Source organism: Stigmatopora argus, chromosome 7 (assembly GCF_051989625.1).
Source record: "Stigmatopora argus isolate UIUO_Sarg chromosome 7, RoL_Sarg_1.0, whole genome shotgun sequence".
Classification (NCBI taxonomy): Eukaryota; Metazoa; Chordata; class Actinopteri; order Syngnathiformes; family Syngnathidae; genus Stigmatopora; species Stigmatopora argus.
In genome coordinates, this window is record NC_135393.1 from 10,954,423 (window position 1) to 10,967,826 (window position 13,404).

General features: G+C 40.8%; 1 protein-coding gene across 2 annotated transcripts in view; it reads right to left on the reverse strand.

Annotated features, from left to right (window-relative positions):
• Positions 1-1,894: 1,894 nt before the first annotated feature.
• Positions 1,895-13,404, reverse strand: part of pax5 (paired box 5) — a 37,133-nt gene continuing 25,623 nt past the window's right edge. For both annotated transcript variants that reach the window (XM_077605686.1, XM_077605685.1), the window contains exons 8-11: positions 9,452-9,553; positions 6,530-6,616; positions 6,052-6,138; positions 1,895-4,791 (exon numbers count right to left, since the gene is read on the reverse strand). In XM_077605686.1, coding sequence (XP_077461812.1) covers positions 4,709-4,791; positions 6,052-6,138; positions 6,530-6,616; positions 9,452-9,553 — 359 coding nt within the window. In that variant the 3' untranslated portion in view covers positions 1,895-4,708. The remainder of the gene's footprint in view (positions 4,792-6,051; positions 6,139-6,529; positions 6,617-9,451; positions 9,554-13,404) is intronic.

Here is a 13,404-nt window from a genome sequence, read left to right on the forward strand (position 1 = left end):
ACACTTGACTCTGAGATCTGTCCAGCGCGCGGTTCATACCAGAAAGCAGAAAACAGATTGTGCCACTAATTGCTGTCAAGATGTGATGCTGAAATCCCCTCAGGTTTTATACGAAGGCGGCAGCCATCTTCATGAATTCATGTTGAGGCTTGCACACGGACTCTTAGAAATACCAATAAAGAAACATCTAATTTGCCGTTATTTAAATACCAAAAAAAAAAAAAACATCAGGCAAGCAGTCTTAATGAATAGATCAAAAGACGTGGCTTTTACCATTGAAATGACCTGATTTGGGGGAGAAAAAAAAGAAGTCCTCACTTTTTGTGAATTTCTGACAGAACTGCAAGCACCACAGCTGAATAGTAAATGTGAGAAAAGTAAGAAAAAGGATTAATAGGCCATCCATAGAAGAGAAGGTCACGAGACTGAAATTCAACAGAATAGTTGAATATACGTAATCCGCGCAGTGAGTGCGGTGGTTTTACAGGAGGGGCAAAGGAGATATGATGAGATTGGAGTTGGGGCGAAAGAAAACGGGATGGGCTTCTGATGGCGCAGCAGCTTTGGCCTCCCCTGGGGGAACACAGGAGCATAAGGGGGGGCCGCAGTGGTAGTGGTGGTGGGGGGTCAACCCGCCCGGCAAAGGACAAAAGGAGCGGGTGTGTTCTTCAAGCTAAGTGCCCGCGGTACCACCCACAAAGCGGCCCCCCGACCCCGCTCAATGTCACGGCTGCCTTTCGGGTGGGCCAATGAGAGGCCACTCTTTCGGCATGAGCCAATTAGGTCATAGCAATGGCAAGGTATGTTGTGTGGCAATGCTTTTGTTGACAAATAATCCTGTTAATGTATCAGCAGGCTCCATTGTGGCCTCCTCCGTGCTGAGGCGACTACATGTGGGGATAGGAAGCGCCTCTGGCTTCAAGGAGAATGGCCTTCGATCAATATTGGCTTCAAGTGTAGAGGTGTATGTGTACGTGTTAAATGAGCTGACTTGGATTATGTATGTCACTTAATGTGTATTTTTTTTGTACATAGTTTGTGCCAGTTTAGTGTCCTTCCTCACAAGTTAGCTGTATTTTGAATTATAGCCCCAGCAAAAAACATTTCAGTCATCTCCTCCAATCATATTTTCAGGAAAATAATACAAAAATCAACTGTTATCCCTTTCCTTTTTTTAACTCTTACATGGCACTCGGTTAAGTCATAGGCGTTCGTTCATATAACGTTAAAATGGATTGAAGGCCTTAGCTCCGTCAATGGCACTGAAACATGAGCATTTATAGTCGGTATTAATGAATTGGTTGTCTCTTGCCATTAATAGCATGCAATGAATTTAAGAATTTTACATTATTCATTTAAATTTCATTAATTTGTCTTATAAACATTGTAGTAATTAACATTGCATCATAAGGATTCTTTTATTATTTAATTATAATAATAGTTGGTACCATAATAATTGCTAACTAAAAATAGTCACTTGCCCTATCACGTGCTAAAGGTCTTCACTAGATGTCCACTTATAGTGTCCACTGCCCTTTAAAGGGCTCGATTAAACAATATGTTATAATGTGCAATATTTGTACATTTTCAGAAGTGACTGAAATGTTCATGCTGGATTATAAAATGCGCTTTAACTCATCGGAGCATCGCTGCAACTGGAATGCAAATGAGTGTTGGACATATTGTAGTTGGCTTGTTTGGAATTTTTGTGTTCAGGAGGCTTGGTTTTTGTGACGTGCGGTCACGTTGAAGGGGGTGTTAAAGGCACTGTCCTCATTTTCAGCTGGTGTGGTTCAGGTTTGATAATGCCACAGAAAGATTGAGAGAAAAAGGAGAGAACTGAGGAAAGGCTTCCGCAGTGAGATGTGTGCTGGCAGCACAATAAGAGAGCTGACAGGAGATTTTTCTTTAGAGTTGTGCCCACACAACTTTCAAGGTCTACTGATACAAAAGAATACATTTAATTCAAATTTCCAATCTGAGGATTAACAAAAGTTGAAAAGCTAACGCAGTTTTAGGATTTGGTTGTGAAGAGCTACATCCAAACGAACGACACCAAAAACCTCTTTGTATTTCTAATCTGAAGAAATAATTCTTGCTAAAATAGGAATTCAAAATGTCAATCATTTGATCTTTTTGGTTGATGTAAAGTAGGAATCACATACAGTTATAGAAAGATCCTGCCTGTTTCCAAAGACCAGCGTAGGGGTCCTCGCCCTATTGACTTTCGATCCGTGTTGAAGGAACAATCAATCTTTTACTGTGTGTACATTGGATAGTGATAAGGCCTCAACCCCGGTGTCATAAATTGTCACAGCGCAGAACTAACATGGGAGACGAAATAAAAGTCAAATTGGTTTCTCCATGAATGCACGATTTTCCTAGAACAGTCTTGGGATGTCAAACAACAAAGGGCCAAGTAATCCAAAAGTCAACGATAAGAAGAGCTACTACATCTGATTAAAATATATATATTTTTAAAAAAACATCCCAAAATGAAAATGGCAACTTCAACGATGATTCTCTTGTGCTTTTGTATTTTAGTCAGCCGATCCACTCGGGAGGAATTTTAAAGAGTTACCGTAAAAGGGAGTGAGTGTAAAAAAAGTGGAGTGAAACCACTTGGTGATTTCCTGACTTTTTTTTTTAAATAAGCAGGAAGTGGATGAAATGGCTACCTCATATTTTAAACAAGAAAAACCTCAGTTGGAACACATTTATAAACAAACAAACGTTGTCTTTTTTTTGTTATAAAGATTTTACTGCATCATCATAACTATTCTAGCACAACAGTGGGACACATTATAAATGGTTACAGGCATTCACTCTCATCGCAGAGTGCGGCGCAGAAAAGCTTCTCAATATATTACTCTTTCTCCACCGTTATAAATAGCTCTTGATGACTACTAAATCTTGGTAAGGTTGGTTGGATAGCACCTTCCTCTACTCCAACTCTCCCTTTTTTTGAGTTTAGTCGGGCCTCCTCATTCATCATATACACTTGAGGTCTGTGCTTGTCAGAAAGGCTCATCCTCATCATTTATTGTTCTTTATTGTCATTCAGGGATGGGGAACCTTTTTTTTCTTCAGAGCGCCATACTCAATGAAAAATTCAACACAATTTCATTCGGTATCAGCTATGGCACCATGGTAAACAAGGGGTTAACACGTCTGTCTAGCATTTTTGAGGTTGATGGTTCAAACCTCAGTTTTCTGTGTTGTGGTTGCATTTTTTTCCATGGTGTTGCAATTGCATGAGTTTTTATTTTGTTTTCACAAATTAGTTAGAGATGGAGCATCACAGTGTGAATGTGAATGTTGTCACGGATGTCAGACCAAATCTGACACATCACATTTTAATTATTATGTTATTTAACTCATTAGCTGCCATTCACAGCAATGAGTGAAAAAATAGTTGAATACCTTAACATTTCACAACTTTCCCATAATTCGAGATTTCAAATTCAACTTATTAACTTTAAAGGAACAGACAACACCTTTTTCATGTGTAAAGCAAAACAAAGAAAAAAATTCTATGGCATGCAAGCAAGATTGGCTCTCTCTCTTTTTACCTTTTTATCACATTTTATAATTGTTCTTATTTTTAATAAATCCTGCCCTGCTTCATACTGTCATTTTTTTGTTTTTATTACTTAAGGCCAACACTGCGTATGTGTGTGGATGAAACCGATATCACAAAATGGCTTTACTTGTAAGCAGTATAATTTCTTTTGTGTTTAAACACTAATTTCTTCTTCAGCAAAGGTGTTAGAAATTCACCATTTGCATAGTTACATACTTTAAGCAACCATTTTTTTCCGCATGAATGTCATTATTACCAGGTGGTTGTCCGCCCCCTCAAGAAATCTTCATCAGGAAATGTAGGTGAAATTACAAATAATTATAATAATGTAATTAGATAATTATACATTGATATAATTTGGATAATAATTATATGGCCTGCAAGATAAGGTTGACATCGCAGCTCTGTTTGATGCGCAAAAGCAACAGGGATAGAGGATCAAGCTCAGTTTTTGACCCCAATGATGAGAGAGTAGACAGTCTAGAAAAAGGATGGTTGGATAAATTCTGCGGAATTTCATATATCTTCAAGCTTGGCCGATTGGCTGTAGGTTCCCCACCCCTGTAGTCAATCCAAGAGGCTGGCATTAAAAATGTTTGGTCATTTAAAGTTATGCAAGTTGGATTGTCTTTACTTCACCGTAACATGGCATAGAACTTTGAATTGATTGACCGCTGGTTTTAAAAAAAAAAGCGTGGTCTGATTTTGCTCTAGCCGGGCCACTCTGTTCATCAGAAAAATGAACGGGAAAAAAAAACATACACAAAGCAATCAGCCCACAAGATCACAACACATTTAATCATAGCTTGCGCAGTCTCTTCGATTTGTCAGTGGTCGAAAACAAAGAAAACCACGTTTTATGTCACAGTCTTCGGAGTTGCAGAAAATGTACTTGGAGTGGATGAAGGGCTCCTACCTGTCGCACTGCATCATGCGTGTCCTCACGATAACCTTTCTAGAGGCTGGCAGTGCCTAGGTGGGTTTCAGTGGCAGTCCCAAAACGATTCCCCATTGTCAAAATGTAAGGGGTCCGTGCCCTTGGGCAGGCATGTTGAACTTATCAGTGCTGGTGCTATCCTTTCCTTCCCTCCTTCTCATATGGTCACCTCTTCTCAGCGGGTGCGGTCAGTGACGGTCGTACGCTGAGGCGGTGGCTGTGGCGCCGGGTCCCCCCCCACGCGATGTCGCACTGTAGTAGTACGGGGACCCTGAGGGAAAGGCACTTGGTAAAACAGTCTTGCTTTGTCTGCATTTCAGATAGATGACAGCAAATATACAATTTGACAAAACAATTATACCATTTCAAAATGATAGGTTTTGCCAAAAGCAGTGTTTATGACTTGCAGTTATGAGGTTTGTGTGCTAGAAATGACGCTATGGCAGATTATGTAGATAAACCCAAAATGTATTTGCATTATAGGCCCAACTTTTTTTTGACAAATAGATTTTAGTGATTTTTTAAATTTTATTTAAGAATAGTTAAATAAATTTTAGGGAGTAATATTAGTATAACTAGCTAAATTTACTTTAGTATTTCCATTTCATTAAAGGGTATTCAGGTAGTTTTGGGAGTAGTTTACATTTATTTTTATTTAGACCATGTTTGAATAAACTGCATACATCTATGAGTATTTAAACAACTTTTAGGGTAAATTTCAGTAGGTTTTAGAATATATTTAGAAACTTGAGAGAATATTTCAGGTCATCTAGCATTATTTAAGTCACACACTGGAACACTTGGACATTCTAGGCAACTGTAATTAAATATAGTTCATTATCTTGTGGTGTTGCAAGTCAAGGATATTTGAAGGATATAATTGGTGTAAAACTTTGAGAATAAATTGACATTCTATACATGAAACTTTAATGTAACATTATCATTCCAAATCAATAGAAGCAATAATGGAATGGGGCGATATAAGCCGTGGAAGAAACATGCTTAGTGGATTTCTCACAACACCACACACTCACACACTAGTCATTGTACTCCGAAGTGACAGCTCTGCTACTGCTTTGGATCCCTTGAGTCTATTCACTCCATGGGAAGAGGTCAGTCAATTAGATTCTGTAACCTGGCAGATGCACTCCAACTCTCAGTAACCCGCGCATCCCGTCCTAACACACTTTTCAATGTCACATCCATCAATCTGTCTAGCTGTGTGCTGACAGATTACGTCCAACATCCAGGTAATCTCAGGAGGCCCTTCGGGGAAGGAAGCGTTAAGCCACCCCGACAAACTATTTAGTCTCACTCATGACTTCATCCTCCCTCACTTTGTATTTTCTTCCTGTCTCAACTTTTTTTCCCCCCCATTTGTCACCTTCACTCTCATCCATTGTCTCATTATGTGAGCTCGGTCCATTCTTTGTCATCCATGCTAAGCCCCTCGGTGTCTCTTTAAGTGTCCAAAGTATCTTCCTCTCTCAATAAGTGAATTCTCTGCTTTTTCTTCATGCTTTGTGCCTACCTTGCATCTGTCCCGCCTGGCTGGTAAAGAGACTGGATGAACAGCCGATTTCCGTACCCAGGAGAGAACCGTAATCTTGCTGAAACACTGGGGGCAGAGGGAGGGGGGATGGGGGTGTTATTTAATGAAGCAGTAAGTAACCAGAGCCTGACCCCTGACTTTATTTTTGCACAATTCACCGAAATGGCTCTCTGAGCCTGACAATGGCAGTTTGCAAAGATCTTTTTGCAGTGTCGGTCTTTAGACCACAGGTAAAGAGAAATAGAATTGCTCTATAAGTGTGTAATGAGAGAAGGGGAGTTTCACAAATATTCGACTCCCACAATTTTAAAGCTAATGTGGCAATGAGAACTCGAACACAGTCTCCATCGTATTTATATCCCAAGTACATAGACTTTCATTTAAATTATTGGCCAAAGGAGACAAACCACTGAACAAGTCGAATTCCTTCCCCCTCTACTTTTGCGTGGAAACCTACCTAATAAACTTGGGTTGGGAAATCTCCAAGATTCATTATATGTGGAATACTGAGGATGGGAATAGGGGCTCCCAGAGAAATCTCCTCCTGTAAAAGGGAAAACAAAAAAAGGAAGCAGATTGTTAGCCCTTTGAGTAGTCACTTCAACGGACACCTATTCAAAAGTTTTCATTGGTTTAATTAATTCACTTCCAGCCCAGGTGGGAGTTTTGTGGTAGTTGCTAAAAGAGGGAAATTCATATTCAAAACACCTAATGACGGCAATATACGTCCAATCCATTTGAACTGGGAGGGGCTGAAAGGGATCAAATGATCCAATTCCAGGTAAAATGGATTGGATGTATAATACTGTCAATCACAGAAAATGAGTTAAGACATGTGAGGTCACAAGATGTCAAATGGGGGCCGCAAAATATTGCCCCACCGTCCACAATTGGCCCCTGGGCCGCAAGTTTGAGACCACTGTCCTAAATGAATATAATAAAAACATTCAAGAAACATAAAAGGGTTAAACAATTATTACTGCAAACAATGAAAAATAGCACAATAATCATGCCTATAGTCATACAAATAAAGTATTTTCAGAAATGTCCTCAGTCTAAGTTTGTCACCATGGCAGCGAATGATTCATAAGATTGAAAAAAAATAGATCTAGGTTTATAGTAATTAAAGATGATTGTCTAAAGATTTTTTTTTCTTAGCCCTCAACCTATTTCTAACAGTGGTGAGAAATTGGAGGCATTTTTTAGAACCTAAAGGCAAGCCAAAACGGGTGTCAATTGCGCTTAAGAGCCAACATCCCAGTTTCCAAAGCAGAACAGTTTGCCGTCGCGCCGCAAGTGAGCGCAAGGCGCACTACTGCAGCCGTATGATAGCGTAGCTTTTCTCCCTCATTTACTACCTACTGTCTGGGGTTTACTTAAGGCTCTTGTCTACGCTTCACCCTTTCCCCTGTATTTTTTCCCCACCTTTTCCGATCTGCTCGCATGGCTGGAGTCGGCCCATCACCTTTCACATCAAAGCAACATTCTTCCACATTTCTCCTCTCTTTTCTCACCCTGCTGCTGACTTGCTCTTTTTTTTCAGTCTTTTTCACTCTTTGGCTCCTCTCTTCTGAACCCTCTACTTTCCCGGGGGATCCCTCTCCCATCGCTGACAGTCACAGACCCCTGTGCCCACTACCCCCAACACCACCTCCATCCCTCCTCTCCCTCTCGCTCTGTCGGTTCTGCCTCAGTGCTCTCCAACACCCCCTCTGAGTGTCAGCCCCCTGCTGCACTGCGAGAGTGAGAGAGAGAGAGGGAAGAACAGAAGAGAGTTGCTTACTTAATGAAGGTATGATATTAGACAGGATGGACAAAAACGAGGGTAATTTAGCCAAGATCAAACACAGCCAAGTCAGACGAGCAAAGTTTCAGGTTTCACTGGCGATAGCGTTTGTATAATTCAAGGGTGTCCAAATTAAGGCCTGCGGGCCAACCATACCACACTGCCGTGTTTTCAGTGATTCGCAGCAAATGATCATTAAATGTGGGCTCCACAAGAACTTTACCCAGAACAAAAAAACAATTTTGTTGCGGCACAACATTCATCGGGCTCTATCGCACGGCCCATTTGGAAAAAAATGGCGACATTGCTCCGTGCTAATTGCACATCGCAGGTGCCAGGCCACTTATTGCCCTTAAATGCACAGTTACGTTGAATCGAAAAGCGTCATGAGACGAGAGTGCACCGTGGCCAGTGAGAATAAAGTTTAACAATTTCATTCATTTCCTGAACCACAAGTCTCACAAGGCTCGCTGGGGGTGCTGGAGCCTATCCCAGCCAACTATGAGCATCAGGTGGCCACCCAATCGCAGGTCAAGTTTAACACTTGCAGACATCAAATCTATTCAAACCTGACATCTATTACTGGCAATGAGTTAATTTTTCCCATTTTAAAAGCTCCATAATTTTTACCCCATTCCCCGATTCTCTGTTTAACGAATGAAAGCGGGAGGATTTTATCTTTGGACACCACTGGTATGATTCGACTTTGCCAGAAAGTTATCTTCTCCACATTACCCACATGTACAAGAGTTTGTGTGTGTTTGTCTGCAACTGTCAGGTGGGGTCGGGATGTGGTCTCCATGGCATCCCTGGGTGCGAACATCCTCTCCCCTTGTCTTCACCGCGGTGACGGCAACATGTCAGGTTGTTTAGGAGACAAGAGTGTGGGAGTGAGGGGAGGGGGACGGTAAGAAGCAGAGACGAGGCTCACGGGTCTCCCCTGTGTAGCGCCGTGTCAAGGTCGCACACGCACTCTGTCAAAAACAAACGTGCGCACACACAAACAGCGCACAATCGGAGACGCTCCCAAATATGCTGTCAAACCTGAGGACAGGACGGGGTGAGCGCATGGGGACAGGGCGACAGGGTTCGCCATCTTGGGACGTGCTGTTCCTACAAGTCCACTGAGAGTCTCTGCGCGTGTGAGCGTGAGTTGCAAAGTCAATATTTGGAACTACACCAAAACAAATACTGGGAAGCAACATCATTTGAGCATTTTGTTTTCATACGCACAACATTCGTGAGCGGGGAGGAGCCACGAGAAAGGAGCTTTGCGGCCCAGGATTGAAACACAAAAGCGGCAAAGGAGGCAGAGTGGAAGGGAATGAATGAATTAGTCGTGGGTCACTGGTGATTCTCATTAAAAACAAATTACTAATGTTGAGGAGGGACAGCTGTGCTACTGTGGCTGCTTTCTAATGATACACACACATACGCGTGCTCGCCACCCCACTGGGAGCACTGTCGGGCGTAGCATTGCCAGACGAAAAAAGCCCTCGATGAATATCGCGAAAACTCCCGCAGCCCGCACTTATCCACCGGTATGTGTCGTCTTGGCAGGAGATGGAGTGTAAAGTCACGAGTTGTGAGTACCTGGGACCATGCCAGTGAGGGAGGGGGTGGAGTAGCTGCCCTGTCCCGTGGGGGGAACGTGAGGAGGGTAGCCCGGCAAAGTGGTGCTGGCGAGGTCTCGCCCTGCAATGAAGCACATATATGGACTGATTTAATGTTTTCAAGGACAGTGGTCACTACTTTGGACATCTTTTACAAAGTTGCAGTTATCTTAAGTCATTTACTGGCAGCCCAGGTCACAGAGGATGTGTTGTTGTAGTTGGTAATGGAGCGGAATTGATATTGAAAACACCTATTGGCGGCAATAGACCTTCAATCCATTTTAATTGGGAGAGGATGGAAGCAATCGATCGCAGTAAAAATTGATTGGATGTTTATTGTCATCAATGGCAGCCAAATTATGAGGTAAAAAACCCAACATATTTTTAACATTGAAATCTCACTAATAAACAGATTAAATAAGGACTTAACTGTAATTTAGGCAAATGTTATTCCTGATTTTGCGAGTCACGGTTATCTGATTGTAAATATAAAAAAATCTTAATTATATTGTTGCACTCATTGCTGTGGGGGTGAATAATTTTGCACACAGGTGTACACAGTAAATCTCTCTAAGTGCCACATTAATGAGGACATTTTCATACTTAAAAAAAAATCTTTTATATATTTTTAATAAGGTTTGCTAGACGATTACATTGAAAATCACCAGAATGTTCTTTTTTCAATTATGATTTTCGATGGTCCATTTTATGTTTTTGCAAACAGCCAGCTTCTAGTTCCTCATTGGCTGGCTGTGATAGATGATGATAGACCACACTTGCTTTAAAAATGAGCAGTTTTTAGATAAATCACACTATAAAGGTATGGTGTCAAATTAACACTGAACAACAGCATTGAAACTATGGAAACAAATCAAGAAGCTTTCTTCGCTTGGATCAGCTTTACTGTTATTTCTTGAATAAAATTGACTTGTCTGACTGGATCAAATTTGAATATTTCAATTTAAACTTTTTGCCCTGAATGGCTGTTGGAAATGTGTTGGTAGCCAATTGTTTGTATTTAGACCCTGCATGGGTGTTGGAGTGAATCTATCACCGGTAACAGTGGTGAATGAGTTAATTTACAGACTCACTTCACCTTTTCAGTGAATATGACCAAAGCTGTCAGTAGCAGGATAGGATTCAGAAATACTATAGACTACATGATAGTGTGTCGGTCTGAATCATTTCTCAATGTTTGTACGGTGTATCGGGTTATGTGTGAATGTAGAGTATGTGTGTGTGTGGAGAGAGCCCTCCATTCATCTTCATCATCATCATACACACATACACACATACACACATATACACATGCATCAAAAGCTTCCTGCGCAGACATTTATCATCATCATAAACAGCTCACATGATAACACCATCAATCCAATTCACCCCCCTCCACTTAAACACAACTAACTGGGAAGCTGAGGACCAGGAAGTAGAAGGATGAGGAAAAACAATCGTTTTGGGACAGTGTTATTGTAAGCAATAACAAATGTGAATAGTATTACATTATGCAGTGTGTTCTATATTTCAAATATTGGAGTGTTTATGAAATACATAATATTTTAGAAATAGATGGAGCAAAGTTCAAATAGGTTTACTAAGTACACAAGATATTATGCCACAATTTTTAATATTTTACTTTTTTTAACATTATTTTATGTTATTTAAATAAATATTGCAATTGTAATTCAGTTATCTATATATATATATATATATATATATATATATATATATATATATATATATGTTTGCTGTCGTTTTTAAAATGGTTAAAAACATCTTTATATTTGTGTTACTTTAGAATGATGACGTGCAACTGATTATGTTAAATGTGTAACTATCGTATTAAATTGATTTAAGGCCCTTAAAATGAATGAGCGAATATCAGCTAGTATGTTATTATTTTCCATAGAATAAACTGTCGTGAATTAGCCTCTATTAAAATATAATGTTATAAGTTTGAAAAATGATTCATATTTTATTTGTTTTAAAGCAAATAATTATGCAAAACCAATTGAATACTTCCGTTGTCAGAAATTTTGCAGTTTGTAAATTATTATTTTTAATCAATAAATGCGGGCATATTGAGCAGTTTGTACGATTAAGTGCTAAACCCAAATTAGTGATGTTGAATCTAACGCGGCAGCCTGAAGTCTAGTGAGCAGCATTCTAGTTTCACATCAAAATATTCCCACTCAGTTTATGATCACATCTGTAGAAAAATAACAATGAGCGTTGATGACTTTCCAATTGAAGTCAAACATAATGAAAGACCTTGAATGTGGACACTTCTGTTTGCGCACTACTTCCCATCACAATGGTCTATTATGTATATCATCTCATCCAATATCAAGACTTCCATTCTGTATCTTGACTAAGATAAGGTTTTAGCCATTTCCTCTGCTCCAGTCTCTTCTGTCCCTCACTGCCTCATCGCTGCTGTCTCTGTGTAGTAAAGTTTTTCTCAGTATTTGACGCGACAGCGAGGCATTAGCGCAGGCGGGCTGCTCATCCGCTCAGGGTCAGTGCACAGGGCAAGAGGAAGGGGGGGGAAGGAGGGTGTTTGAAACGGAGCAGAGATGGACTCTCTGCAGCCCAACTTAGAGGGGGCAGACAGGGCCAGATCCTCTGAGGTCCATTTGTGTTTGTGCCAGCGCTGCTTTAAATACTATCTGTTGTCCACTGCTTTGGCGTAGAGGTCAGCACAACGTGAACAACTCTCAAATCGTGTATTTCTTAACACATGAGGCACAAAGTTGACAAATATGTCTACATTTGTAGAATCCATTGGAAAAGACCTGTTTTTCCTCAGTGCACAAAGCAGAGGTGCATAGTAATGCACGGCACTTCTGTTGTTACATTTACTCAAGTAAGGTTTGGCATGACTGAGTTTGTCAGTCAAATCAACCAACCCTACTTTATGATGAACTACAAAATACTGTGGCCTGAGTGAAAGGCAAAGCCTCACTGAAGTGAGCATTTACCCCCCAAAAAATCTCTTCTTGCATTCTTGACGGCCTTCCATTGGAGAAAATGTGACGGGATTGTATGGTCGGTTCCTCATGTGCGTTTCCCCCAACGTGCCGAGGCCCAAAGCAAACCCACATGAAATGTGAGAAGATCTCACCAAGAAAAAAAAAAGAAAATTAGAGATGAAGATTGGCAACCTTTTCAGACATCTCACCCTCCAGAGGTGGCTCTATTCTCAGGGATAAGACCTCCAGTGAATGTGACGCATAATATTGTGAACATGTGTGTGTGTGAATACGAGTGTGTGCATGCATAAGCAGAAATGGAAATTTCCCTCTAACACCGTTTCTGCTCCGGCAGGTAAAATTCCTCTGTGGTTTCGGACGGCCAAAAAGAGCCAATTCCCATATATCTCAAATTCCCAGCTCTATGATTCCCCTCATTACCAGTGGGAGCACTGAAGCCTTGTCCGAGTGCTCCCTGGTCTACTCTTAATTAACAACTGCTTCTCCCCGTGTCCCTAAATGGAGACAAGCCTTTACACCGCTTCTCTATCTGTCCATCTTTCTTGCCATCCTTTCCCTCATCCTTTCCTCTAGGCACATCCCTCCGGAGATCTACAGCGCTGAGCTCTTTATAGACATTAAAACACTTTCAAAGTGTAGCGCCCACGGCACAGCTCAAGTAGACTTTATAAGGATTACAGTATTTGGTGTATGAATGACTTTATTTCTTCATCTAATACGTGGATTAAACGTGCGCACTGGGGGTTTAAACATCATTGAAAAACATTGCGAGTAACGGTTTTTACGCATATATACAGATTTGATAGTGTTTGCGCAACTAAATTGTACTCCTGTCACAGAAACATGATGAGCGCACACACAGACACACACACACACAGCAAATAGAGCATATGGAAGTGGACTATCTCTTAAATGGATTAGAGAGACAGAGGCTGTA